The 18,942-nt window shown below is 35.4% G+C and overlaps 2 protein-coding genes across 16 annotated transcripts in view; both read left to right on the forward strand.

Annotated features, from left to right (window-relative positions):
- The first annotated feature begins 682 nt into the window (after positions 1-682).
- On the forward strand, positions 683-1,909 carry LOC114465646 (dispanin subfamily A member 2b-like). The gene is made up of 2 exons (XM_028450796.1): positions 683-927; positions 1,735-1,909. Exons 1-2 carry the CDS (start codon positions 733-735, stop codon positions 1,879-1,881), a joined length of 342 nt encoding a protein of 113 aa, XP_028306597.1. The 5' UTR covers positions 683-732; the 3' UTR covers positions 1,882-1,909.
- Positions 1,910-3,390: 1,481 nt separating this feature from the next.
- Positions 3,391-18,942, forward strand: part of LOC114464410 (inositol hexakisphosphate and diphosphoinositol-pentakisphosphate kinase 2-like) — a 76,970-nt gene continuing 61,418 nt past the window's right edge. For all 15 annotated transcript variants that reach the window (XM_028448540.1, XM_028448547.1, XM_028448550.1 and 12 more), the window contains exons 1-2: positions 3,391-3,572; positions 16,998-17,464. In XM_028448540.1, the coding sequence (XP_028304341.1) occupies positions 17,303-17,464 (162 nt within the window). In that variant the 5' untranslated portion in view covers positions 3,391-3,572; positions 16,998-17,302. The remainder of the gene's footprint in view (positions 3,573-16,997; positions 17,465-18,942) is intronic.

Below are 18,942 nucleotides of genomic sequence, written 5' to 3' on the forward strand. Positions count from 1 at the left end.
TCTTATTTGGATTTTGCGCATTTTGCTCTAACTGTCTTCTTTTAGTGTAAATCTTACTGTCTGATGATAAAAGTTGCACATAAGAGTGACCAAAAACGGACAGAAAAAGTGTTAAAAAGGGTTCAAAGTGTCAATATTGGCTTAAAAGAGTAGGAACAATTAGTTAAAACAGGCAAATAATGGGCATGACAAATGGTGAATGTGGTTAATTTGGCAAAAATAAGTATGTGACATTAGGTGGAAAAGTGGTGGAAAGGGTTTATAAGTGTTGGAAATGTCTTGAAAGTGGAGAAAATGTGCAGGAAAGCAATTGAAATTTGATGGAGAAGTAGCAGAAATGGAGCAAAAATATGGCAAGAAAAAGTGAAGAAAATAGGTTAAAAACAAGAAAAAGGCTAAAAATAAGCAAAATTAACTCAAATTGTTCCGAAAAGATTCTTATTTTCTTAAAGGCATCTGGAGACCCCCTCCCAGTGTCTCGCAACCCCAAGGTTGAGAACCACCACTCTATAGAATGATCATGAATTCTGATTAAGTGTGAAAATCAAAAAGTGTATCAGCCTTAAATGCTTTCATTAGAAGCAGATTAAGTTATTTTACTTCCTGTTGGGTTGTTCTAACCACAAGAAAAACCCACCCACCTCACTATAAAAGGGTGATCCCTGCTCTTCAGAAGTCTTGAGACATCTTTCACCTGCTGATACCCTCCAAAGCACAGCTGAATTCAAAGCGATGAATCCTCCAATGAACCCCAACGCTCCTTCTTATCCACTGATGCCTGCTGGTGGTAACCAACCTGTGGTTCAGCACACAACTGTGACCATCCACACTGACCCTCCCAAAGACTACATCATCTGGTCCTTGTTTTCCTTTTTCTATGGCAACTTTTGCTGCCTTGGACTCATGGCTTTGATCTTCTCTGTCAAGGTAAGTTTAAGTTGTGTTTTTAAGTTATTCTTACTTATAAATAAATATAATTCCTTTTACTCAAAAATTATTAGTTAAAGTTAGTCAAAAAAACAACTTGACATAATTAAGTTAGTTGATCTTTTTCTATAACTTTGAGTATAAACTACTTTATCTGTTTATTTACTTTGAATGTTCGGGTTTACAGCGAAAATAAGGATTTCAGAATTTAAATGTGCTTGAATTCCAGAGGTGGTAAAAGTACTACTCATCAGTACTCAAGTAGTCTTTATGTTGTGGCGTCATTTTCAAAGATCTTAAAAGTAATGAGCTCATTTAATTATTTTTTTTAAAGTACAAAGAGTAAAAAAAAGTAAAAAGTCACCAAAAAAATAAATACTCAAATAAAAGTACAGATACCAGAAAAAACTACTGAAGTACACTCAAACAAAATATTATTACTTTGTTACTTGTCACCTCTGTTGAATTCTAACATTGAACTAAAATTTAACACACACAAGAAAAACTTTTGCGTCTGGACACCAGGGTTGGGACTAATTGTAATTGTAATTGATCATTAATTAAAATTGTAATTTTAAAAAACTGTTGCTGTCGTAATCGTAATTGCCATGAAAGTTTTATAAGAATTGTGATTTAATTGTAATTGTACAAAATGCCGGTCACTGTAATTGTAATTGAACATGCAGGACCTGCAGGCAAAAAAAAAAAAAGAATCTCATTATTATTATCAAATAATAATAATAATAATAATAATAATAATAATCATAATAATAATGTTTGAATCCCATGTGCTTTGGTTGTTCCCAGGCCAGGGACAGGAAGGTGGTTGGAGACCTGGATGGAGCTCGAATTCATGGCTCCACAGCTCACTTATTCAACATCATCTCTACAGTCCTGATTTCTCTCTTCATATTTTCATCCATCATTGTAGTAATTTCTGTAAAAAGACAATAGGATCCCAGTTTCTGGACAACTCACAAATATCAGGACTTCTTTGGTTTTTTTTTCTTTTCTTTTTTAAGCTGGACTTTTTGTTTTGTTTTGACATCCTTGGGAAAAATATAATTCATAAAAGAATGTAAGAGATGTAAAAATGTCACATTTAAATCAGGCTTCAGGAGACAATTTAATAAACACGACTCCATATTCTTGCGTGCGTGCTGCGCAGAATAAACTTGTTTGAAAAAAAAAGTGTGACTTTATTGAAATACCAACATCCCAACAACATTCACTGTCCCATCCTGGCTCAAATGGAGATCAGGACGAGCATTTCCTTGAAGTATGAAATAAAAGGTTGCCATTTACAAAAGAACCCATCAGTACACCCTCTATTCATGTATTTAATTTTCTTAAATTTAATAAAGAACATGACATCTGTAATCTACTGTGATACAGAACGAGGGTGAGAGGATTTCCACTGAAGGAGGAAGCGGCATTTGGCAATTATGGAAGTAGTTTAATTTATCTTTGGGCAAATCTGGTTGTGTTGGCTTAACAGGATTATTACAATATTGCGATATTCTATCCAGTTATTATCGAAATGAAACGTAGAGATGAAAAATCTAATTACTGTATATGTTCATCAGAAGATATTGATATTTCAGAGGACAAATTGAGTCAAAACTATTTGCTTCAAAACATCATATTTATTATTTATTATTAGTGTTTTTGCACCTTTTCACTGAAAAAAAAAGAAAAAGCAGTTTTACACACTGCCATCATAAAATAAAATCAACAAGTTTCCATTGCAACACATTGAAAGCATTGTAACAACTGTGAGTGAGAACAAAGAATAAAGTACACTGGGTTACTGACAATGCACAAAAATACGTTTAAATGTATAATTGTGTCAGTTTAAACACTGATCTGAACAGATCATATGAAAATAAAATGCCTTTCCATACATATTGCATATGTGCTCTACGTCACTGACCTAAAAAGCATGAGGAAAATGAAGTGCAAAAATAAATACATAAATAAATAAAAATAATAATAATAATAATTTACTTTTTTAAATCGATTAAAAAAATCAATTTAAAATCGGCACCCAAAAAATCCGGATATATCATAAAATCGATTCAAACCCCTAATGAGGATGAATAAAAAGATTTAAATGTTTGATTAATCTTAACAGGATCCATAACAATACTTATATTGTACAAACATTATTTTATATTGTTTTTTTTTCTTTTAATTCTGGACTAAGAGTCAGCAATAAAAATTGATGATGATGAATATAACCATATTGTTTGTACAATATAGTTATCCAAAAGATATTTTTTCTATGTGGCAGCTCGAGGCTTCCGTACATAATATTCCGAATGCTGTGAGAAAAAAAGAAAAAAAAACCGCGGTGCTGTAATGCACAAATGTGACCGCTAGAGAGCAGCAAAGGCTCGTGCAATACACAAAGTCTGAAACGAAAGTTTACGTGTAAAAAAAAAAAAGGAGTGTGTAGAAAGTGCGGAAGCTGGTGTGACGATGATGTCGCGCGGCAGCAGCAGCAGCAGGTTGAATCCTGCCGCAGTGACCGCACGTGAACTTTAACGTGAGGGGCTCACGAGCCCTAAAGAGCCCCACCACAGCGCGGGAACAAGGACGAGTGAGTCAACAACACCGGGAGATCTCCTCCTTCCCTCCCTACGGTAAGTCCCGCTGCTTCCCCTTTGTGTGCTTCCTCTCAGCGGGACAACAGCCCCGGGGCTCCGGGAGGCTGGTCCCTGGTCCCTGGTCCCTGGGTTTAAATATATTGGTTCCTGTTTCCGGTGTGTTTAACTACGTGAGGAGGGTTTGTTATTAATGTAGGTTTGTTTCTCTTCACTGTAATGTTGCTCATTCATTGTTGTGGTCATCTGACACAAAGCTGGATGGAGCACTGACTTTAGTGTGTGTGTGTGTGTGTGTGTGTGTGTGTGTGTGTGTGTGTGTGTGTGTGTGTGTGTGTGTGTGTGTGTGTGTGTGTGTGTGCGCGCGTGTGTTCAGTACTTAAGTTAAAGTATAGATACTTTAAACTTTTCTAACTTGTTAGACCACCAGCCAGCATGGCTACTAGATACTTAAAGTTACCACCAACCATATTTTCCAACAGCCAAATTATTTTCCAGCAACATAACTACGTTATGTGCCATTTTTTTTTCAATTGTTTGCAGAAATACATTAAAATGGTAAAAACATAAACATTTAATTTAAAAAAAAATGTTGTACCAATGCCTAAAAGGTGTAATATAGAACTTTGGGTGTGACAGAGATGTGAACCTTTTATAAAATATATTCTCATAACTTAATAAACAAACATTGGATTTCTGGAACACTGTTTGAAGTTATAAATAATAGAAGTAATCAGGACTAAGAATTACATTTACGGTAGAGAAAACATGTTTTACCAACATGTATGCTCTTCAAATGTAAACAAATTGTATAGTGCACATTTTAAAGGTGAACAAATGGTGAAATAGCAGCCACTCACAACCCAACATCCATTTAGTAATAAAACTCCTCAATTTCTTCTTCTTTTCAGATTCTCTTTCGTCTTAATTTTCCCCTGAGTCAGCAGCAGCCTTTCTTTTTACAGTTCAGCTTTTTCAACACCTGATAAATATCTCCACACGTTTGTTTGTATTTTCCAAACTAATTTTACAACTTAATTTCAGCTCCTATTGTTTGTTTTATGCCGTTCTGTTTGTCTTCTCTGACACCAAACCATAACAATCACGCTAACGTAAGCACGTAGCCAATTGTTGTATGACATGTCACGACATAGTGTTCATGGGAAATGTAGGATTAGTACAACAAGCAGTGTTGCCAGATATACATTACTTTTTAAAATCTAAACACACAACAACCCTCAACGACCAATCTGGCAACAATGACTTTCTACAGCCGATTCAAACAGACACAGTGGTATTTGTTTCGTTCTTCACCAGCCAAAATGGCTAGTAACGCTACAATGTTACCCTCCAAAGTAAATTTTTACCTGCAATTGGCGGGTTAGCGGGTGTTATTTTGCACGTGCTTCACGGAACATAACAAGGTCGCATCGGGTCGCATTGATATTGGTCAGGTAAGAGCCTTGTTTCCGTGCACAGTTCCACATTTACTTTGATTGACAGTCTCAAAAACAGGAAGTTGAAGCCTATTGGCTGGGCACAGTCAGCGATTGTTTCCATGTGTATAAGGGTCTATAGGACGAAGGAGGAACTTATCTACATTAATGTATATGAAGGCAGTAGCCCATAGTAAAAGACTAGTTAGGGATTTTTTTGCATTTCAAAAGAATCATACATAAAAACATAGATTTATCAGAAACTCCAGATATCAGCTTTAAGTAATAAAAATACGAAGTAAAACAAATGTCCCTTCAATAATAAAACAGGGTTTTCAAACCAGCAAATTATTTATTTTTTCTAAGAACTTGTAGAAAACTGGTTCATGGAAACAAGGTAAATCTGTTACCTTTGAACACCTGGATAATTTAGCACGAATAATAAATTAAATTTGTGTGAAGAAAAAAAAAGTGCAAATGCTCAATGAAATCCAGAGCAAAAACTTGAAAATGTTTGTCTTTTTTACATCTTCAAAGTGACAAGTTCATTTTTAAAATGTAAGGAGTAGAAAAAATAAATACTCAAGTAAAGTACAGATACCAGAAAAACTATTCAATTATATTTGTACTTCGTTACGTGTCACATCTGGTGTCACAGGTGTAAAGAGTACTAATATAATATATTCTTCTCAAGTACTTGATTAAAATTACAAGTACAAATAAGTGAAATATAAATTATTAAGTAAAAAGTAGCTCAGATAAATAGTACTCAGAGTAAAAGTTACAAGTTACTTTCACTGCCCCACACATTTATATTTGGTAATAAATCTGTAAACATCTCATGTTTAAACTTAAAGAAATTAAGTTTAGGAAGAGATTAAATCTTGCACAATTGGAAGTTAAGGTTTGTCAAAACATACATTTCTTTTTAAATAATATAACACCAGTTAAATAAATAAAATAAAAAATAAAATATATATTTAGTAAAAATGGAACCGCTCTGGAGGAGGAGTTTCTGCTATGTGACGTCAAGTCGTGGGAAAATCCAACGGTCCCGTTTGGAACTGAGTTTTTACAAAATATGGACTAACTGTTTCAACTTTGTCCCTCTGAATGAGGCTAAAGAGATGTATATCACTGTTGCAAAACCATTATAAAGTGATTTTTTCATAATACCGCCCCTTTAAAGCTTTATTCTGAACTAAATGAGCACCATCCTAATGTTATCTCTACCACAAGTTTGAAAGCACAAGGTTGACATCATTAGAATCAGTAATAAGTTTTACTGAGGTGATAAATACTGTCCTCGGTAATGGTTGATTGTGTAGGCCTTGATAGATAATACCTAATCAGCATTTTCCTGATAGTAGTCATGATGCGTGGCAGGGTTTTATTTGTCAGACTTTTGGAAACAACACAACATTATTCACGTCGATATTTTTCACTCACTTACAAAAACCTACATTTATTTGGATATTATTGAGGAGAAAAATCCAGAAGTGTCATATATTGTGCAGCTGTTTGTTAATAAATGTGCCTGTGTGGGTTTTTTCATCTTTCTGGTCAGACTTCATTGAGTTAAAAATATCTAGATTTATATTAAAAATATCAAGATATTTGTTTTGGTCCATATTGCCCAGCCCTACCCTGCAATAACTCTCCATAAAACCTCCGACAATAAACGTTGAGAAAAACACTCTGTCATTGTCATTTCCACAGGTCTGTATATAATAAATAATTACATTTAATAAGCTGGTGTTACTGGTTATCATACGTTTAAAATGCTTTGATTTTGGTGGAACAATTTTACGCATTTTTCTTTGTCAGTGTTGAGAGTAAAAAAATAAAATACTCATACCAGCCTGACACAAGGCTCGGCTTAAAATCACAGTTTGAGCCACTATCTGATCGTTCTTAGTCTTTAGCTTGAAAAACCTTTAAGATGGAGGGGTGAAGAGAAACACGAGAAAGTAATTTCTACATCAATGACGGGTTGATCTATGTTTGACTGCTATTCCATTCTGACCATAGTTAACCTTATCATAGCATTTCATGCATTTCCAGGCTCTAGATTTCCACTGAGGCAAGTTTGTATAAAGTTGAAGAATATTTTGGAATTTGATTTTCACATTATGTATATGTTTACTAAATATTGTGAAGGAATTCATGTGCAGTGAGTAGACTTTTTATTGTTTGAATATCTGAATTTTAGGGGAAAAAAGCTAATCTTTTAGTGAACAGTGGCTTTTCAACAGGTACAAACAAAGTTTGAAGCAATACCTTCTTCTTCAACAATGTAGGGCTTTTCTAACTATAGGAATGATGGATTTCATAATCATAATACACATATTGTCGATTGAAAGCCATATCCAAACAGTGTTCAAATAAAACATGCTAAATGCAAAGCACTGCTTGATATTTATTCTCCAGTTCCACTTATAGTAAACATTGTATTTAGCTTTTACCAATGCAAGAAACAGATTAAAAAAGGGAATTATTTCTCTCTGCAAGTTAGTATATTTTGAGTAGGAATTGGCAATCGTATTTAGGTATTCAGTAAGAATTCATCAATATAATTAGCCCACGGTTCAATACGTACCTCGGTTTTTTGGTAACGGTTCGGCTCGGTTCTGATGGCCTGGGACGTTAAAGTGTTTCCAGTTTTAAGGGTTTTAAGTACATTTTAAAGAACAGCAAATTACTAAGAAAGAGAGCTACTTTTTATTTTACTTTTAAGCAAAACAAAATTCATACACATTCATGTGTATGGTGTGTTGTGTGATATAAAGGACAAGTGTGTAACCCTGGCAGCCCAGGGTTCTCACCAGGAATTTTTCACAGCATAGATCGTGTGGCACGCTCGCAAGCGTCACAGGCGCAGAAAAGTTAGAAATGTATAACTCGCTGAGGACCACGTTTAGTGAAGTAAAGCTAAAGTTAGTTTTTCTGTTGTTGCTTTTTTAATATTTATTCCAGCCTTAGTTTATATATATATATATATATATATATATATATATATATATATATACAAAAAAGAAGCCAGAGAGAACACGACTTGAACCCGCCCGACCCGAATGAAGCCGATGACTCTTTAAGCCTGAACACATTTCAACCAGACGGCGTTCACATGCGCGCATGTAGAATGATCCGTTATAAACATGATGAGCAGCTTCACGTATGCTACATGCTACGTCTGGTTAAAGCACTGTTTGTACTGGACGGTGATGGTGTCAAATAAGTGTCGGCAGGGGTCCTCGGGTAGATGGGAACATCAGAACAGATCGCCTGTATTGAATAGACGGTGCGGCTGATGTACTGTATGTGTTTCTCGGTTATTCAGATTAAAAAGAGAGTTGAAACAACCCGTGCATGTCTGGAAGACCCTTTTGTGTCGAAGTGTGCAACAATTATTCCGACGGTGCCGATTTTAAAAAAAAAAAAAAAAAAAAACGAAAAAAAACTACAGAAAATCCCTCCTACTTACAACGTCGGGGGTCCCTACGCTCAACAGCCTTGGCGAGAACCCTGCAGCCCATATACAAACTAAGGAAATATTTATTCAAAAATAGAATAAATAAACAACAAAAATTCACTACTTTCAATAAATAAACCTGTACTTCCTGTTGGAAGTGTTTCCATTTAAATTTAAATAGGCGATACGTGTAAAACAATGTTTGCAGATGTTTACATTTTACACGTTTTCCTTGTCTTTAGACTCGACAATGAAAGCTACATGTTCCGACAGCGGTACTTCCTCAAGCCATAGCGGCTCCTCATTGCTAGCATGCTAAAAGTTAATAATGTTGTCAGCATCGGCAAACCTTAGCACGTTGTGATTGACTTATTAACTTGGGGTTTCTTCACGTCCGCTGACCCTCATGCACACAGCCAAACCTTAAAAAGTCAGTCATGAACTGTGGAGGCCATACCGAATGGTTCAATATGTTATTAAAATTGTTGCATGCCTAGTATTCAGTGGATCAATATATTGGTGGCAGCCATGTATAGATTGGGTGCACAATGTTGTAGGTGTAAAGGAGGCTTTCAGTTTCTAGACTTGTGTTTTACAACTCTATGGCTTCTGAGGAATGTCTATAGAAGAAGTTGTCTGTCAATAAAACCCTCTTGAAAGCAATTCCTAAAATGGAGAAATGCTGATGAATGTTTATGTCTCACTCCAACCTTCATCTTCACCAGTGCAGCATTGGTAGCTTGTTAATTGATTTGTTCTTCATTTAAACGACTCACAGCAGTTATTAAGATTTATTTATGAGTTTGTCTGTTAGTTTTCACACACACAAACACATACACTCCTCTAGGGGTTTGAAGAACTGCTGCCACTGAGTTTAGTGCAGCCTGTCATCACCTTGAGGGGCTGGGATGATGAGTTATTCTGTGGTGACCAAGTTGGTCTTTGGCACCTGACACCAGGGCCTTCAACCTTCCTCTGAGTTTCTCTCCGGTAGAGGAGGGGGACGCCGTTATTTCTGGGTACCAACATTAAGCGGAGTCACGTGTGGGACTCAGTGAGGTATTTGCTGCTGGTGGAAAGTCCAGGACACAGAGAGACCTCTCTTTGGTTTAGCCCAGCAGTGCCAGCACAAACTGCCCTGTGTTTAAAGGAAGTACGGAGTGTCCCAAAATAAGTTCCAGGAGTCATTCGGAGACTTCCAGGATTGCATAGATGGCTTGTCGGCCATCACAGTAAGAGGATATGATCAGTATATGATAAAGCCTTTCGCCTTAAGTCAGCTGTTCAAGGTCCAATAATCTGCACACAAGATATGTATTTGCTTGAACAAGTGCGTATGTGATGTGTGAACACCCATTTCTGTTTATCTTCTTCAGGCTTTGCTTCACTTCACACGTGGCTTTGAGTTTTTGGCTCAGTGACAAGAGAATGATGGCAGATTAGCCACGTTATTGTGCTGGATTGGGTTCACATATCAGAGCGAGCAGAGGCCGTCACGTGCACATTGCTGGATAAATTATGACATTATGCTTCCTCTGATAGGGGAGAGCAGCAAAACATCTGAGAACTAAAGCTGTAAAAGAAAATTTGACCTCACCATAAAATACAGTGATCTATAACGTTAATAAATAGTTAATTATGAAATACTACTAATTATAAAGATTTCTCGATCTTGTAAATGTTTAATTGCGCTTTAAGTTCATTCCGGTCGTTCTGCGCATGCTTGGCCAGTCGTGATGATGCGCGGTGAAGACATAATCCAAGATGGCGGCTCAGACTACAGCCAAGACTTCTTATAATGAAATTTAGCTGAATAAGCCTGTTTTTCATCAAAACCTCAATTCAGAATTACTATTTCCATATAAACACGAAGCAGGACACTTGAATTCAGAATAACTAATTTGGATTTAAAAAACATCATGCAACCATGGCCGATGTATCTGAGCACTAAAGCTTCTTCTAAGCAGAGGTTGAGACAGAGCTCGGAGTGAAAACCATGAAAAGTTCACCCAAGTATGATTTGTTTTTGTGATATTGACGCCATAGCTACGCACAGCCCTCTGCGTCAATGCCTGACCCGCACCTCCAAAAAAATTCTAACTATGCATCAGCACCATGAATTTGACTTCAGAGTCTGTCAGCACACATTTCACAGGAATCCTCTGCACTTCATCGCAACTGCACGTGATCCGCGTTATGAAGATCATCCTTTGAAGCATTAATATTAATTAGGGGTGTGTATTGCCTGGCATCTGGTGATACGATTCGTATTCTGATACATAGGTCATGATACAATGCAATATATCCCGATATTAAAGGATAAGGCGATTATTGCAATTTTTATATATATATATATATATATATATGACTTAAAAAACAACTAATCTGTAAATGTGTACACCTTCATGAGATCATTATGTATTAAATATATTTTATTGTCATATTTTACAAAACATTGGCTTTAACATGCCATGTGCCAACAACTTAAAATAAAAAAATAATATACAATCTGCCTGTGGCTTTTAAACCAACTTTGACTTTAGTGCAACTTAATTGAGGTATATGCCTAGAACAACAAGTAGAAAGTTCGTACTTTCTTATTAGATTTTATTGAAAAAACACAAGCTGGTCAACATGCCCAGGTTTCAGCGCACTTTTTTGTGGAGTTACGATGATATATATATATATTTTTAAAAAAAAATTGATATGGATGCATTTAGAATCGATCCGAGATTCGCACTACGTAATATCACGATATATCACAGGATCGATTTTTTTCAACACCCCTTATATTAATCCATACAAAACATTTAAATTTTAGTGAGGCAAGTACACATTCAGAGCTATAAATGTAACGGTAATAATCATTGGCAAAATAATTTCTTTCTGTGTTTTGTTTTTCGGCCTTGGTGGTTTTTTTCTTTTTTGGCCAAGAATTTTCATTTTGGTGCGTCTCTAAAATGACTCATATTAGAGCAATCCCTGAACATATCAATCAATCAATCAATCAATCAATCAATCAATCTTTTATTTGTATAGCGCCAAATCATAACCAATGGTATCTCAAGGCACTTTACAGTAGAGCAGTCTTAAGGACGGACTCTTCATTTTATGGATACACACATATGCATATATACGTATATACACATACATATGTATCCCACACCCAACATGAATTCATCATGGCGGCAAGGAAAACGCATATGTATTTATGCGTCAGAATTTTCACTTTGATTTAGTTCAGTGTGGTTTCTCACTTTGCTTTGAAAACATTTAGATCAGTTGCTTCCAGGAATATTGCAGTTAGTGTGGACAACTTTTAACAGCAAACAAGAAAATATATGAATGAACTGTGTCTGTTTATTGTGTGCTGCTGAGAGGTCCATACCTGTAACAGTCGTAAGAAAATAAAACTGTCTTAAGCTTGTAGCAGTTATAAGCAAAAACAACCAGAAATGGACATAATAATTTACAGGGATCTCAAACATGTTGACAGCTGCATTCCTGCATGGTTTAGATAGCGTCTTATTATCAGGCTATCTGCAGAGCTAGGGCATGACACACCTGCTGATTCAGCTAAGTGAAACATGCGTGACTGTGGCCCTCCAGGAAATTATTTTGAGAACACCCATTGGGCAACATAAGCACGCTAACAGTCATTCCAAGTTGGACAAATAAGAAAATAACAGCAGACAAATGAAAACAGTCCAGGCTAAATGTCTCTTTGAGGCAAAGAGTGATTTAAATGTGCATTAACTTTGCTTTACACAACAGTTTGTTAGATAAGAAGTGAAATTATTGTTAGAATAATCACTGATATTGATATCTCACTTGGCAAAATGGTATATTTATATGGAGTGTGTTAGTGTTTTACAATTAATAGGTTGAAAAGACGGATGTTTATTAATAACTCTCATTTTTTTGAGAAATGCTAATATGGTGCATAAGCTGAAGTTTAGGCCTGGGAAACATATGAAAATCCAAGATATATCAAGTTTTCTATTTTGGTGATTTAAGAAATTTACAATATCTCCTATATTGATATATTTTTTATATTTTATAGCTTATTTTGTATTATAATACTTGTTTTAGGACTTGCTGCTTTCGCTACTCCTCAGAACGTCATGAAAATCAGATCGTAATCCAGACCTTCATCTAAACAGGCCACACTACAGAACTCACTCACACATACTGTCCCTTATAGGAGAAAAAGCCAAAAGTGGCACATATTGTGCAGCTGTTTGTTAATGTTGAGGCGTTTTTGGATGAAATGAGACGGAGTCAAGTTTTAGGGTTACTGGTCAGATGCGGACACGGGGTTTATTTGGTCAAAGGGTTTTGGAAGCAGACCGTTCTGGGATTCAGAGGTTTCCATGTGTGTCCCCCAATGAATCTGTAGTTGTTCTGTGCTCTCAGGGTTTTGTATGTTGATGATAGCGCTAGTCATAACAATGACGGAGCATCTGAGAAGAGACCTTGACAAATGTTATCAAGGGATGTAACGATTCACTCAACTCCCGATACGATTCGATTCACGATACTGGGTTCACGATACGATTCTCTCACGATTTATTTTACAAAATGGGACTGTAGACAAATTTTTTTTTTGGGAAAAAAACTAGAAAATACTATATTATTTTCCTTTTATTTTTCATTGTCAAAAGAATTCTTTGATAAACTATTCAAAACAATGCAATTTAACTAAAAATAAATCTTGAATGAAATAAATAAAGGAATAATACAAATGAAAATGAAGCCTATTAATTTAAATTCTGCTTCTGCTGCATATGATTGAGAGAGAGATTTTTTGTCATGTTGTTGATGTAATGATGATTTTACTGATGATTTTAATTGATTTTACTGATGATTTTAAATGTTCTTATTGATTTAAATGTTCTTATTGATTTTAAACAATTGAATGTTTTATCATGTAAAGCACATTGAGTTGCCTTGAGTATGAAATGCGCTATATAAATAAATTTGCCTTGCCTTGCCTTGCCTTCTATAATAAACAATGCAAAACTGCATAATAGTTCTTTTTTCTTTTAAAAGTGCAACTGAAAATGTATTTTGTGCCTTAACAATTGGACTTTAAAAAAAAAAAAACAGTGATTACACTGATTTACGTCATATTTGTTTGGACCAGCAGAGGGCGCTGGTAACACAGTGGTCGGTTGGCATGCAGATATCTTGCAGTGAAGAAGAGATGCTATGCTAGCAGACAGAGCTAATGGAAAAACGTGACTTTTACGGATATTCAAGTAATATTACAGATATTCTTTCGGTGCTAAAGGGGTAATGAATCATTTATTAACATATTTAAGAGTAGAAGGCAGCCAGAAAGAAAGTATTAGCAGACTCCGCCCACCGCCTACACTTGTGGATAGCGCCCTCTGCTGGTTAAAAAAAGTACTGCGATTCAATTTTTAGAAAATCGATATCAACCGGGATACCTATGAATCGATTTTTAACTGCCTTACGATTAATCGTTACATCCTAGTTATCAGTGTACGATAGTATCTGGCCTGCTTGGGGCAGTGTGACCAGAACTGACTAGGAGAGATTCTGTAATAATCACATATCAATCCCTCCTTTGTTAAAAACAAAAAAATATTTTAAGCACAAATATATATGAATTACAGAATCACCAGATCTGTGGTCTGTTCCATTTCCTATTTTACCTAAGTCTCACGGGTCATTTACACTGTCTCAGATATCCTATCCCCTGTTTAATTAGTCTCAGTTCTACATCCTAATTAAGGATGGAAAAGCATTAACAAATTACCATAACCTCAGACAATGACCACTGTAAATGCATATTTCACCCCCAAACACCAATGTGCAAATTTAACCCATCAAGAAAAAACATTGAGATTTAAATTGTATATTGCCATTTTCAGAAAAAATATCGAGATATTAATTTTGGTCCATATCGCCTCAGCCCTACACTAACTTTTATTTCCAGGGTGTGGGCAGGTTTTCAGCCAATCTCACATTGGTTAAGTTCCAGAAGATGCCCCTATGGCTTGACACAGGATAAGCAGTTATAGAAAATAAATTACTGGTTGATAAACAACTTCTAAACTTAGGTTTTCTTTATTTCATTCTGATTTAATCTGATTGAATATTGTAACCCAAGTTACAGTAATGACTAGAATAGAAAACATTGCATAATTTAGCTATTGTGTTAAAACTGTGATATTTAGTGACTGCCTGAAAGGGTAACTTGACTCTTTTTAATGTATACACAACACAGAGGGGCAGAGTAGCTCATGTTGTCATGGTAAAGTTGTTCCCATGGTGGAAACCATTTGCTCATGTATGTGCATTAGATAGTGTTTCTCCACTCTTATTGCTTTAACAGCCATAAACCAGCTTAAAAAAAACAACCTATGTGAGCCATATTATGAAAAATCTTCACTTTTTTCAGATTGAGCTATTCAAATACATGAAAAAAAAACAACATTAAATAGTTTTATGATTGGTTTGGACTTTAATGATTTGGGTAGTTTTTGCATTTATCTGTGAAAGTATCAGTTCAAGTCCCGGTGGGGTTTACTATCAGTTTTATGTGATTTTGTTTCTGTTGATCCAGTTTTTGTTCATGTTGATTTGTTGTATATTTTGTTTTGTCCTTTTCACTGTGTTTCTTTCCACTCTTCTTTCCTAACCACTGTTCCTTAACCCCCGGAAGTGTTTAAGTGGTGGCCATGATAAGGAGTGTTCAAGTTCACTTTAAGCTGAGGAAAGGAGGCTCAATGCTTCCTTTGTAACCTCCTTTAGCCTAGGAAACACTGATGCATCCTTTACCAAAGGAGACGCGATAATGCTGACACACAATTCCTTGCGGCGACAACATTACAAGGGACACACACACCCAAACGCTTACGGAAACTCACGATGACCGACAAGGGACAGAGATCATTAAAGTTACCAATGCAATAATATAAAATTTATATCTTGTTATATTTAAGACATATGATCAAATTATAACTGATATGAAACAGACTCTCTGTGGTGCTAGAAAAAGGGATCAGAGACATTTTTAGCCACATTATGTTTTCTTCAACAGAATTCATATTAGTGAGTGGAAGGTGAGTGTGAGCAACCATTCTCAATGTGACATTCTTTTAGTTTCACTCCTTGTAGCCTCTTTTTTCACCACGGCAGACGTCACTAACCTTCGCGGCGGTCGGATTATTACGTCACTTAGTGGAAGTGCGTCTGATTGTTAAAACAAACGTGATGGCCTTTTCCTAACTTCTCTCCTAACACCTTTCCTCAACCCCATGACGTCATCCACAGGGTTATGAAAAAGTGCATAGGAAAGGAGATAGGAGGGAATATTCGGACACAGCCCCTGTGTGTGTGGGCGTATAGAGGTTCCCTCCTCCTGTTTCCACTCCTGTTTTCCTCATTTCCTAATTACCTTCCCTCTCTATTTAAAGGAGAGTTTAAACACAAAGTGGTTGAATTATCATTTTGATTCTAATGACTTCCCCTGCTTGGATCATTATTCCCTCCTCATATGTCAGTTTAGCTCGCTGGATAGTTTTTTGTGTTTGTGCTTTGTCACTTTTATTAATAATCCATGTCACTACAACTTATATCTACCTTTTAATTGTATCTTACTGTATTTTTGACATATATTTTTGTTTATCTATGAATTTTTTTCATTTATTAGTATTTATTTTGTTCCCTCACAGGAGTTAAAAACTAATATTTTCTTTTAAAAATGATAAATATTTCTAAAAAAAAACAGAATTTAAAAAAATTGCGAAAAAAATTAAACTGTATTAAATTTATAAGGCCCTATGTGTGTCTCTAAGAACATGCTTGGATAATAAATAACGCTAAGAAGCTGATTTCCATCAAGAACTTCAATGCATTTTGTGTTTTAATGAGAAACCATATTTAATTTGACAACTTTCAGAAGCTCAGTCAGTTATAGGCCTGTACAATATTATTATTTTTACCTTATATTTTGCATTGTTGGAATGTCAGTGCTAAATAAATATTTTCATATTTTTGATTGATTTGTTCTTTGAAGCTTTAATAATAATTTATACAATTGTAATGTTTTAACTTTAGTGAGATTAGTACACATTCTTTCAGAGTCATAAATGCTATGGGACTTATAATTTGTTTAATAATATATTTCAGTTTTTGGTTTCTGCCAAGAATTTTCATTTCGGTGCATCCCAAGTTATTTCTTAATAAATGTTTAGCAAAGAGAAAATAAAAATAATGTAAAGCAGGTAGTCTTTAAGTATAGATGATTGATGAGATTGATCGATCGTTTTCCTTTCTTATACATTATGAATATTGATCATAAAGCAATGGGAAAAACAGTAATAGAGAAAACTGATCAGTATTTTTTTTGTGTGTGTAAAATTCAGTTTGGTTTCTACTTCTCACCTGATGCAATGCTGCTTGTGTTCATTTCACAAATATTAGATGTCAAAAGACGCCTTTGTGCTGCTTTATCAATGTGTTATCGTGTCTGTTAATAAGTAGTTGTTCAACCAGTTTCTTATCCATTCTCTTTTTTCCCAGGGCAAGAAGAAAATGAGCTGGTTTTGTTGACCAGTGCACGAACAGAAGAAAGGCTGCGTAGCTACAACAGAACTCCAACCAAAGCTCCTGAGTGCTGACTGAATCTCACCCACATGAACACACGGCTGTCCTTTTGTTTTCTACCTCAGAGTGAAACTGTGTCAGAGTTGTTATCAGTCAGCTCTGAGGCACCAGCACACCCTCTCCACAGTATCAGTAGGCTTTAAGGTGTCAAACTACTCAGAAGCAGGTGGTCAAGCCGCCGCCCACTCTATCCCTGTCATGTTACACTGGTGCATTTTTTGATGTCTGAATCCTGCGGCGGACCGGAGCCAATGCAGGAGGAAGAAGAAAGACGCTACGGGGACATCGCTGAGATTGCGATTGGCTCCACGGTCCAAATGGAGGCGGGATTAAAGACTGAGGTGTTCAGAGAAGAGGAGATGGATGAGGATGTGGACGAGTCGGTAGGTGACTGTTGTTTACACGTACCAAGGTTATAAAGCCATAGAACAGTTGTGTAGTAGTACAAAGTACAAACAGTAGTAAAAACTATAGTGTAGGGTTGGAGTCAATTACATTTTTCAATTATAATTACAACTACAATTATCCATTTTCAATTACAACTCAATTATGATTACAGTCACTGACATTTTTTCCAAATGCAATTAAAATTAGGATTATTTTTCTACTGAAAGTCAGTTACAATTACAATTGCTGACATTTTTTCCAATTCAAATTAGGATTTTTCCCCAGAAAGTCAATCACAATTACCTTCTCAATTACTAAAGTTCAAATTCAATTAATCACAAATAACAAACCTGAAATAAATAAGCCCATAAACCTTAACATTCCTCTTGTGTTAGCTTTCTGTTAGCATATCTGATGATAACGGGTCAGTTTGACCCATGTCTTAAAGCAGTTGTCTCGCGTTCTGATACTTTTCTGCACTAAGTGTAATTCTCACAATATGTACAATACACTCACAATAATACAACACGTTTTGTATTGGTTGGTCAGTTACAAGCAGGAGGAACTTGAATGTCTCGGTTATTTAAAGAAGAAAGTTTTATTTAGAAGCAGTGGAAGCGGACAGCGGAGCATGGTATGAGAACAGTGCACAAAGTAAACAGTTATGAGTTCCCTGGCATGTAAAAAAAAAAAAAACAAAACCTTTGTGTACTGCCTTTGGTACACATTGAATTCCTTCTGTAAACCAGTGACTAATAAACTCTACGTCTACTATGATATATGTAATCTGCATGGGATCCTTTTTCTACTACTGACATGTTTTTATTTATTTATTTATTTTTTAAATGCAACGAAATTTAATATCAACAGTGGACAGTCATTAACAGAAATCAATACACTTTAGAGGCATGCCAAGGGGAAACCCCCAAAAAACCATCAAGGGGCTTGAAGAAGAGGGCTTTCGATATAACAATTAAACTTTAACTAAAGAGGGAGAAAAAATAAAATCAAAACAAAATAAAGGAACATTAAGACAGCAACAAATTGAAACGGAGCAGAAAACAGGTAAAAGAAAAATATTCACATCAAAAGACAAGCAAAGGACAAAACAGAAAAACAACCATTGTTTGGTTATTTATTAAGGAGTCGGTTTTTGATTAGCATTATTGTTATGATCAACCAGAGGATGCTAATTGTTAGGGATTAAAGTGCTGAAATAAAGTTGCTGAAAAGATGAAGTTGGATCTAGTGGTGATTCTCAAATAATGGCCCATGTGACCAAATGACAAGTTGGCCTTTATCTTCCTTTTTTTTTTTAAATAGAAAATGTGGAAAAACTATGAATGTAATGAAAGTACTGAAATAAAGTATTTAAATACAAAAAGAAGAAACATAAAAATGCTATTTAAATTAAAATAAAGTACTTTTTTTAATTCAAAATGAGAAGATTTTCTGAAATTCTCCTACTAACTCA

Source organism: Gouania willdenowi, chromosome 6, assembly GCF_900634775.1.
Source record: "Gouania willdenowi chromosome 6, fGouWil2.1, whole genome shotgun sequence".
Taxonomy (NCBI): domain Eukaryota; kingdom Metazoa; phylum Chordata; class Actinopteri; order Blenniiformes; family Gobiesocidae; genus Gouania; species Gouania willdenowi.